The sequence below is a fragment of the Mus musculus genome, chromosome 12, assembly GCF_000001635.26.
Source record: "Mus musculus strain C57BL/6J chromosome 12, GRCm38.p6 C57BL/6J".
Lineage (NCBI taxonomy): Eukaryota > Metazoa > Chordata > Mammalia > Rodentia > Muridae > Mus > Mus musculus.
In genome coordinates this window covers 4,831,751-4,842,342 of record NC_000078.6, presented here as the reverse complement: position 1 = coordinate 4,842,342, position 10,592 = coordinate 4,831,751, and the positions used below count along the sequence as shown (strand labels likewise).

General features: G+C 47.2%; 1 protein-coding gene across 5 annotated transcripts; it reads left to right on the top strand.

The window, feature by feature from the left end:
• Positions 1–769: 769 nt before the first annotated feature.
• Positions 770–9,167, top strand: Fkbp1b (FK506 binding protein 1b). 5 transcript variants are annotated; one of them, NR_166125.1, is made up of 5 exons: positions 770–944; positions 1,103–1,257; positions 4,127–4,174; positions 7,492–7,604; positions 8,548–9,167. NR_166125.1 is itself a non-coding variant. In NM_016863.4 (4 exons), exons 1-4 carry the CDS (start codon positions 908–910, stop codon positions 8,674–8,676), a joined length of 327 nt encoding a protein of 108 aa, NP_058559.3. In that variant the 5' UTR covers positions 770–907; the 3' UTR covers positions 8,677–9,167. The 5 variants fall into 5 exon arrangements, 4 of the variants coding, with proteins under 4 accessions (NP_058559.3, NP_001365746.1, NP_001365745.1 ...); NM_016863.4 differs by lacking the exon at positions 1,103–1,257; NM_001378817.1 differs by lacking the exon at positions 1,103–1,257 and having other exon boundaries at positions 8,503–9,167.
• The last annotated feature ends 1,425 nt before the right edge of the window (positions 9,168–10,592 follow it).

The window sequence follows — 10,592 nt, the reverse complement described above, 5'->3', positions numbered from 1 at the left end:
CTCTGTTAGCTTAGCGTGAGTGAACAGGCCCTGGCTTCCCTGGATTCAAGTCCCAGGACCAAGGAAGCGGAATTCGGATTGGGGAAGGACAAAAGTATCTTTTTAGATCCTGGTTTGGTTTGGGTAGAGGTAAAAGAATTCATTCATTCCTTCTATAGCATTCACCATTCAGGCTGTCGCTGTATCTTCAGCACAGAGCTGATCCTCCTTTAATTCAGTTGGAATCCCCAGGGAGCAGTCCTTTACCTTGAAAGGTGAGACCTCCAATACATATACCTGCTGTAAAACTTTGAGGAATGATGAATGTGGTCTTAAGGTGGTTGAGGAAAATTCGTCAATAATTGGTTTCTTCCCTTCGCCGGCTCTGCTCCAATAGATTCGGGAAGCCTAACCCGGGTAGGTATCAGTCTCGGGTGCTTCCGTTTTACTCTGAACCCCACGGCACTGAGCACACGTATTTAAAGAGTTAGTTTAATTACCGACTTTCTCCTAGTCTGTAGGATTGAGTGGACTCCCTGGGGCTTTGCACCCTGTAGGTGCTAAATAAATATACACTGAGTGGATAGATGTGTGGATGTGCTAGTGCCGGCACGCCTCGCTCACCCTGCCTCCCCTTTCAGCCAGTGGGTTAATGGTGGTTAGTCTGGCCAGGATCCGGAGCAGCCACGTCAGGGTCGCTTCCCTCGGGCTCCGCCCCGGCCGACCCCACCTTGTCGCACAGCTCCACCCCGCCGCCCCCTTCCCGGCGGCCCCTCCCCGCGCAGGTCCTGACTCCAGCCGCACCTCCTCCGGCTCTGCAGTGGCGGCAAGAAGGCGAGCGGGAGTGCCTGCGGGGTCCGCGCCAGAGCGGAGCCGGGGTCGGGGCAGCCGCGAGGACCCCCTTGGAGGCGGGGCCTGTGGGACCGTGATGGGCGTGGAGATCGAGACCATCTCCCCAGGAGACGGTACCGGGCGGCTGGGCCCGGGAGGAGGAGGGGTCCCGGGGCGGAGTCCGCGGGCTGGGATCTGATTCCGAGGTGGCTCCGGGGACCTGAAGCGGGGAGAGGGTCAAAGATGCGGGCGACAGGAGGAGACCTCCTTCCCCGATTCTTGTGGGTTTCAGAGGACAACGCACCATCCCATTCTGCGCCCGCTCACCTTGGGGAGTGAAGGCGGCCACCTTAGGGCAAGGGGGTTATGTCCAGCCACTGTCCTAGGCTGCGGCTGCTATCTCCTGAGCTGCAACCTCTCGATTAACCGCTGCTACTGACTTCCCAGGTTTGAATTTCTGTTCCGTTTTTCCTGTTCGGTTCCAGGGATGATCTCGCTTTGGGGGTTCCTGCTGTACAGAGAAACCCCTCCTATTGCACCACACCTCCCCGCCCCTCTTGTCTGGAGGCCCCCAGGGCTGGGCAGTGGTTAGTTGTGGAGAGAGCCAATTTGGGAGCCTGCCACTCCTTTGGCTGCTTCTGCTTCCTATTTCACCCTCCCGGTCCTACTCACCCTTCCTGGTCATCTGCCCTCTACCATGCCCTCCTCAGTCAAAACCCAGCCTTCGGACCTGCTGCTTGATCCTCCTGGGGGGTCCATGGTGCCGGGTCAGCCAGGTCAAAACAACTCGCGTTCCATAATTTGGTTCATCGCCCCACCCCACCCCCTCCTCCCAGTCTATCTATCTCTGGGTTCCCTGTCTCACCAAGTTTCCTCAACTATTTAGAAAACTGGGTGTATTCAACATATTCAAGGAGTAGCTATTTCTTAAGCAAAATTTAATCCAGACCAAAAGCCACCCCCAAGGTCCAGAGTGTTTAACAAGCAAACTTGCTGTTGGATATTATTGGCATGCTCCTTCGCAGGGAGTTAAAGGGCTTCTTGGTTACAAACCGAGGGCTTCCTGGAAGTACCCGATACTGCCCAGATCACTCCTTGCAGATACACGTTTCTTCCCAGGCCTTGTCACCCACACAGCCTCTGAGCTGTCTCCCCATCTTCGTTCTCCCCGCCTTCCATTTGACTTCCGTTCTCAGTCCCCTCATTTTTCTCACAGGTCCCCTAAAATGCAGAGCTTTAAGGGCCCCTCCCTCAGGAAGAAAATCATTAAAAGACTCTTCCCCCTACTTCTGCAAGCAGCTGCCCTCTTGGTGATTGCTAGGGCGGGAGGGATCCACACTGGCACTTCCTCTTTCGATACTTACTATCCATGCATCCACAACCAACTTCACCAAGCCACTTGTGAGTTGTTAAACAAACCACTCATTTAGCAGATATTTATGGAACGTGTACACTGTGTGCTGGACCTAGGGTTACAGGATGGAACCAATGGGCTCTCACTGTGACTGGACTCTAGGACCCTAAGGATTTGTGTGTTTCCTGGTGGAACCCTTGTGCTTGCTAGGCACCTGCTGTACATGAGCTACATCCCAACTCTGGATTCCAGGTTTCGAGCATGTCTTACAACTAATTCTATTTCCCAGGTCCCTTTACTTCTCCAGACAGACGCCCACCCATCTTTTAACAGCCAATTTAACTGTTTTCTGTGGGGCTTTCTCTGGCTTCCTTTGGTAGGCTCCTACAGTCCACTAACCGCTGACTGTGTTGTTATGTTCCCAAGCTCCTAATCCAGTCTCATAGCTTTCTATTCCACCCAGTTTGTTTATCCAGGGTTGGCTCTGCATCTGCCTCTGTGCAGTAAAAACTTGCATGTCTAATGGGCAGCTCAAGATTGCCACCCTCACAAATCTGTTCCTTTCCAGTTTTCTCATCTCTCAGAACAGCTCTACCACCTTCCGGTTACCCAAACCCTAATCCTTTCCCACCATTCAATGGTGAGATGGGGAGTGGGCTCCTTCCTCTCATCCACTTGCATGCCCTTGTCAGCCCTGCTTCCAAAACGTATCTCTAATCTATTTCACTCTCTTCTCTGCTAATTCATGCAACCATTGATTTCTTGTCTAGACTATAGCAACAGATGTCTAACCATCCATCCCACACTCGGGAGCTAGAGTGATCTTATAAAATCTTAATTCAGATTAGGTCATTTCCATGCTTTTAAACCCATCAGTGGTTTCCAATTGCATTTAGTATGGGACCCATCTCTGCACGCTGCGTGGTGCATCACTGTCATGTTCCTCTCCTCCATCTCACCCTCTTCCTTCCTATTCTGAAAGTGCACCAATCTTTTCCTGCTTCATGGTCTTTTGAGTTGGTTCCTTCTTAAGCAGCAGCTCAAACCTCATCTTCTTCAAAATGCCTTCCTGGCTCACCCTTTCTGAAATTGCCAGCTCTCTGTGTCTCTCTGAAATTCATCAGTGTTCATTTTCTTTAAAGGATTTATCACCATCTGTAATGATCATATTTATGTGAGCATTGTCTCCTTCCATTAGAATGTAAACCAGAGAAATGGCTCAGTGGCTAAGAGCTCTAGCTATGCATGAAGACTTGAGCCTGAATCTCCTCACTCATCCAAAAAAGCTAGGTGTGACATACACACACACACACCCCACTCCATTGCACCCCACATGACCATCCCATGTACACAAAAGAAAGAAGGTAGACCCTAGAAGAGCAGGGCTCCTGTCTTTATTGTTCTCCGATGTATCTCTGATATGAGGGCACAGGCCTGGTCATTATTGATTTCTTGTTAATGATATTCATCTTTGATGTAATCATGACTCTATAGCAATCTGAGATTTAGGTTTGTGCTTCTCTTCTTCACGGGTTCATATATTACTCTCTGTCTCTGGTCATCTGACACACAGTAGGCTATTCATGATTCTGGTCTAGCACGTAGTAGGCTATTCCTGAACACTTGTAAAATAGATGAAAGTAAGGGAGTAATTTTAGACTAGGAAATTGAGACCAGTAGCATCAAGTTCAAATACAAACCAGAAAGGAGACATTATTAGTTTGGGTTTGTTGGTTGGTTGGCTTTTTGGTTTTGTTTTGTTTTGTTAGTTTTGTTTTGACAAGGTCTCTCTATAGCCTTGGTTGTCCTGGAACTCACTATGTAGACCAGGCTGGCCTCAAATACACAGAGATCCGCCTGCCTCTGCCTCCTCAGTGCTGGGATTAAAGGCCACCACCGCCGCCCATCTTGGTGAGCTTTTCTAATACCTAACGTTTCATCTGCTTTAATCTCTCCTAACAGGAAGGACATTCCCTAAGAAGGGTCAGATATGTGTGGTGCACTACACAGGTAGGTTTCATTCTCTCAGCACTGGCCCAGGCCTGCCCCTCCCAAGGCAGGGCTGTCCTATAAGCTTCCTCAAGAGGATCTTGTCCATGGATTGCCCTCAAAGCCCAAAGTTGCCCATGACCACTTTTACTTTTTCCTTACCCACAAAGACCACCTATGGTACCAGCCTCCGAGAAAGTCAAACACCTCCAGTTTTACTACCTGTTACTCTGAACTTTCTTTTCCTGTCTGATGTTTCAGACTTATTCTGGAAGGTCTGAGCACCCTCAAAATCCCCTTTTATCCTATTTTTCCTCTTTTGTGCCTTCCCACCTCCACTGCAGTGAGAGGGATGGGGTTAGTGGCTGCATTGTCTCCAGGTGCTGGGAGAATCCAGAGGTAGTTGCTCCAAGTCTACTGTCCCTTCTTGAATGATGTGTTTGAAGACCCAGGGACCAAGGGACAGTCTATACTTATTTAGTTTATCTTATGTGTATGGATGCTTTGGCTGCATGTGTGCCGCATGTGTGCCTGGTGGAGGTGAGAGATGTCGGATCCCCTGGTACTGGAGTTCTGGATGTTTATGATCCACCATGTGGGTGCTGGGAACTGAAGTGGGGTGCTTTGGGGAAAGCAACAAGTGCTCTTAAATGCTGAGCCATCTCCCTCCTCCCGGCCCCCAGGAACATTCTAGATGAGTTCTTTAGGACTGCTGGCAGGAAGATTACTGGCAGGTGTTTGCTCTAAGAGGTGTGAGTTCTCTGCCTTGTGACTCGCTTCCTAATGTGGCAAACTCTATGGGTGACAGCCATTTAGCATACAGCAAGGCCAGCTTAATTCCTGGGACATATTCAGATGGGGCCATTTTTAGCAGTTCTCTAGGCCAGTGTGAAGCACCAGATTGGTTCTAGCAGATGACATGGCTGGTTTTTTTAACAGTTGTATCTCCAGCCGCTGATGTCAGCACAGGAGGGCTGTTTTACCTCCTAGTGATGTGGCCTAATTGCCCTGGGGCCTCTGGAGCCTCCGACCAGGGTAATTGATTTATCTGTTCTACGTGTTGTGGGCAGACCATTGTTTATCCAGTTAATGAAACCAAAGATCCTTCTGCAGAGTTTCCCGACACTGTATGCACTGAGCAGGCAGGGTGTGTTAAAGGAATCAGCTTACAAGTGGCTCTGCTTTTGGAGACCTTGTCTTGTCAAATACAGCAGGAGACTGTGTTTAGGAAGCTTCTAGTAACCTTTTAAAGAAGTAAATATAAGCTGGGCTGCTGGCCCACGCCTATAATCCCGTCACTTGGGAGTGGGAAGAAGAGGATCCAAAGTTCAAGGCCAACCTTGGCTGCATAGTGAGTTTGTGTGTCTAGTCCTGCTTAGGCTGGAAGAGGACATTAGATCCTCTGAAACTGGAATTACAAACAGTTGAGAACTGCCGTGTGGTGGCAGGAATTGAACTGAGGTCCTCTGCAGGACCTTGGCAAGGTCCTCTGGCCTTGCCATTAGTCTTTTAATAGTATCCTTTGAGCAGAAGTTCTTCATTTTTCGTAGTGATGTCATACTAGTCAGTCTTCACGCTTACATACTTTTCTGTGTTCACTTAAAGGAGTCTTTCACTCTATTGTGAAGATACTCGTGTATTCATGTTTATTTATCACATAGTAGAAATGGTGGTGGTGGTGTTTCGTTTTCTTTTCTTTTTTTTATTGTTTTGTTATTTGAGACACGGTCCCAGGTGACTGAGGTTGGCTTTGAATTTGTCCTATAGTCAAGGCTAGCCTTGAACTCCTGGTCCTCCTGCGTCCAGCTGAATCTTGGGATTACAGTGCATACCATCATGCCTAGCTACTTTGTAGAAATTCTGAATGGTAGGATGCCTACTACTCCCTTATTATTTTTATTTTATTATTCATATTTAGGTCTAGGATTCATCTAGAATTGATTCTTATGTTTAGAGGTGCTAGAGGTTTAAGTTCAGTTTTTCCCCAATGTGGATATAGGTTCAATCCAGCAATGTTAATCCAAAAAGCCATCCTTTACTTGTTGTATTAAAGAAACATCTTTGCAAAAGAAGTCAACATATTTATGTAGGCCTGTTTCTGGATTATGTAGCTTTGTCTGAAATCACAGCCTCAGATAGCTGTTACACAGTTTCCAGTAGATCCAACTTTATGAAAGCTGAAGGCATTGGGGAAATGGGAAAGGCAGTCTATAAATGGACTGTGCATGTGCACATATTCAAGCATACATTTGTCCAAGGGCCTATCTGTATGAATATATGTAGGTCTGTCGATCTAAATATTTTCTAAGCATCTGTTTGACCATCAGGGCTTCTCTCCTGTGTGTCTGTGTGTAAATGCTTGTGAGCATGCATAAATATCTCTGTGAATGTGACTATCTTAGCAACTGTGTATATGCATGAGTTTGTGTTTGATCTCTGTAGCATCCATCTGTGTGTATCTCTGGGTAGCCAGAAGGATTTTTCCTTTGCCACATTTAGAACTCAGGGCAGGAGCCCAATCTATTCTACCCAGAAGGTAGGTAAATAAGACTCCCTAGTACACATTGAAGTTGTAGGAATTCAGAAGTAAAATAATAGATGCTCAGATACTTGTAAGCTGGCAAAGCTAGATGTGTTAAATGTGGAAAATATGAGGCCTATTTCTCCAAGATCACACAGTGTTAGTGCTGATGTCAAAACCCTGTCTAACTGGGTGTGGTGTCTCACACCTGAGATTTGGCACCTGGAAACTCCTGCAAGTTCGAGGCCAGCCAGACTACATACTGAACTCCAGGCTAGCCTGGGCTACAGCCTGAAAGTAATGTGAAAGGTTTAGCAGGTATGGAGGAACTTGAGAATGGTGTGCTCTGAATAGGTAGGGAGAGGGGGTATGAGGGGAGAGAGAACTTGAAGGCAGGCATTGTTAGCCTTGGGCTTTTGGATTCTGCTCTGGGAGCTATTGAAGTTTTCTAAGCAGGGAAGGAAATATGATCAGAATTGTGGGGAAAAGGAAAATCTGCCCACCTAGAGAGAGGAAGACTGGTGAGGAGTAGACTCGACAGTTTGGAGGCTGGTCCAGTCCACAGGTGAGCAGTGGAGGTGACGCCATGACACCACAGGTGCCAGTAGCAGAAACTGAAGCTGGATTCCAAAGAGATGTAAGACTTAGGGGTGAGGCAGAGAGATGGGTCCAGGCTTCCTGCTTGACAGCAGGGCTGATGGGAGGGGCGAAGAAGAGTGGGTTTGTGTAGAAGAGGAGTTGTGTTTAGACATGCTGGGTCTAACTGCTGGTTTACTCATACCCAGGGCTCTTTTCTGCCCTCTTCTTACTTGGATAGGAATGCTTCAAAATGGCAAGAAATTTGATTCATCCAGAGACAGAAACAAACCTTTCAAGTTCAGAATTGGCAAACAGGAAGTCATCAAAGGCTTTGAAGAAGGCACTGCCCAGGTAGGCTAAGGATGGATACTAAAGGTTTTAAGGAGGCTGAGGACTCAACTAAGTGGGTTTTAGGAGGCCCTGAAACAGACATCTCTCATGCTGTCTTAACACCTCCTAGTGCTCAGCCTGGCTCTGTCCTTCTCCTCTTCTGTGACTGACATGTCTCACCCCAGGCATTCCTCCTAGGATTGCTTGAGCAGGCTGAAAAAGCCAACAAGCTGTCTGAGCTAAGAAGAGCTAGAGATGGATAAGCCAAGAAGTGCTTTGGGGTTTGCTTTTTACAGTTTTAAAGCTATTCCAGACATAAAAATATTCTATATAATTTTCACCAAATGTTAACCTATATAACCACACTGCAGTGATGCAGTAATTGAAGTAGAATATTAACATCAATACAACATTAGCCAGTCAACTCCGATTTTTGGTATTCTTTGAAACTCAAACCTCACAGCTCTCTTCCTAGCGATGTCCAGTGGGTTGACAGTGCTGGTGGGCCGTGGCTCCAGCTCTCCCTCAGAAAGTCAGAAGATGTTTCATTCCTGTAGCTCTGCCTCTATCACCTTGATGTGGCCTTAAGTCACCGAATCTTAACTGTTCCTGTCACAAATACATTCCTCAAAGGCTACCTCTGAAGAGGATCAGGAACAGCTATGAGCAGGCACAAGCATTTGAGCCATGCCATTGCTGGATAACCAATAACACTGGTTGCTTGGATGAGGCTGAGGCTACTTTGTGGCTGTTAACTGCCCTATAGTCAGGGCTATTTTGAGACAGAATCTGCATGTTTAAGATCTTAGCTAAAGTTTAGTGTGCCCCCAATACAATTAATCTCAGATCTTTGGAATTACCCTAAAGATGGTTTTGGGGGAAATGCCATAGTTATCTTACTTTTTTCTTTTAAATCAAGCTGGGTCCTCTTTCTCCTCTCCCCATCTGCCCCCATCCCTGCTAGATGAGCTTGGGGCAGAGGGCGAAGCTGACCTGCACCCCTGATGTGGCCTATGGAGCTACCGGCCACCCCGGTGTCATCCCTCCCAATGCCACCCTCATCTTTGACGTGGAGCTGCTCAGCTTAGAGTGAAGGCAGGAAGGAAATCGAGGTGGCTGGAGATGGCCCCTGCTCTGTCCTAGCCTGCTCTCTCTGCCACTGGGACGGCTCCTCCTATGTAGGGCTCTTGATCAGTGTGCTGACCCCACCGCCCCTCCACATTATCTGTCCTCTCTACCCATCGTGCTCTCTCTGTGTCAGCCATTTAATCATCCCCACACACCTCTGCTTGAGAAAACCTTAGTTCAGATCCAGACATTTCAGACTGCACATTTTGTGTGATGCATGTAGTAGCCATTCCTGATCATAGGACACAGATCTTGTTTGCACAATCTATATTGCCTTACCTGCACTTAAGCCAGACATACAAGGTGCTCAGACATGTGCTGTACATGGTTACATGGAGGGACTTGAGCCAGTTACCTTTGCTGTCATTTCTTATCTTCTGTTGGCTGCTCACTTTAAGCACTGCCCTCTGGAAATAATATGTAAAATAAAGGCTCTGTACTTGGCGTCTTCCTGTTCATCGTGTTGTGGGAGGTTCTTTAATGACACACAAGCCAACTGCCCTTGGTGAAAAAGAGTGAAAGGGGACTTCCAAGTGGCTGAGAATGTATATAACAGCTTCCTGAACAAACTGCGCGTGCCAGACCTGTGGTGAACCTTTAGACAGAGTGACAGAGCCCAGGCTGACCTAGAGCTCCCTAGCCAGCCTCCTGGCTGCTGGTATTACAGGTGCATATAGATTACTACCAGGTCTAGTTTTACTTTTTAAATAAAATTATCACAAATCCTCTAAGCAACTTTGGAAGTTAGCTTCTACCCTACTAAGCTCACCAGCTCGGAGTCCTCTGCATAAATAACCCAGCATCCTAGGAATTCCATGTGGGATTTGATCTCCCAGGGTGGCCCTGCAATTTCATGTTTGAAGAGATTGAGGGAAGAGCCTCCCTCACTAGACAGGAGCTGTGTGCACCTGAGCACATGAATATGTTAAAGGCTTGAAACCTTGGACTCACTCACTCTGGGGACCAATTTTTGAAAAAAAAAAAAAAAAGTGTGGTTCTAGGCTTGTTTTCATAGGCAACACTTTGTTACATCTGGATTTGCTCTAGTTTACCTTGAAGAATTCTGATAACAATGTAGAATGTGTGTATGTGTGTGTGCCACAGTGTGCCCGAGTGTGCCCAAACGCAGGTGCGATCCTCAGGAGCCATCAATCTTTCATTTATTTACTTATATATTTATTTGAGACAGGATCTCACTGTGTAGCCCAGGCTGGCCTTGAACTCAAACGAACAGAGATTTATCTGCCTCTGGCTCCCAAGTGTTGGGATTAAAGGTGCACTGGTTTGCATTGTGTAACATTCTGTGAAGGATATGGACCACAGTTGGGGCTATTTTATCTACCATTCATCCCCGGGAAGCCATGCATGAATCCCTCTGCTGAGGCCGAGGGCTTCACGAAAAGGTAGTGCTTTGGATGAAATGATGAATGGAAAAGACTTACCTTGCTTTTACTCATCCATAGCCAAAGGATGCTGTACCCATTCCTTCTTGGGGTATCTCCTCTGGAATGATCTGCTTCCTTACTCTCCTTGACGACTCCAATACCTAGAATTCCTCAGAACTCAGTCTGTACAGAAGACACAGCATGCTGTCTGCTGTGACACCAACAAGATGAGCAAAAATGACACCAAAGACTATTTCATGGTGCAGGGCACACAAAAGATCTGTCCATGGTAGTAGAGCCTGGGTGGCAAGAGGCTATAATGCCACCTACTAAGAAACCCTAAAACTGCACATTTACTAGCTAGCACCTGAAGGATGCATGAGGCTTTACAGGTAAGCTGAGAAATGACTGCTTTCTCAAGTCTTTGGAATTAAATGATATAGAAAATCATGACACATGCCAAAGATGGTATCCCGAGAGAGCCATTAAAGGTTGG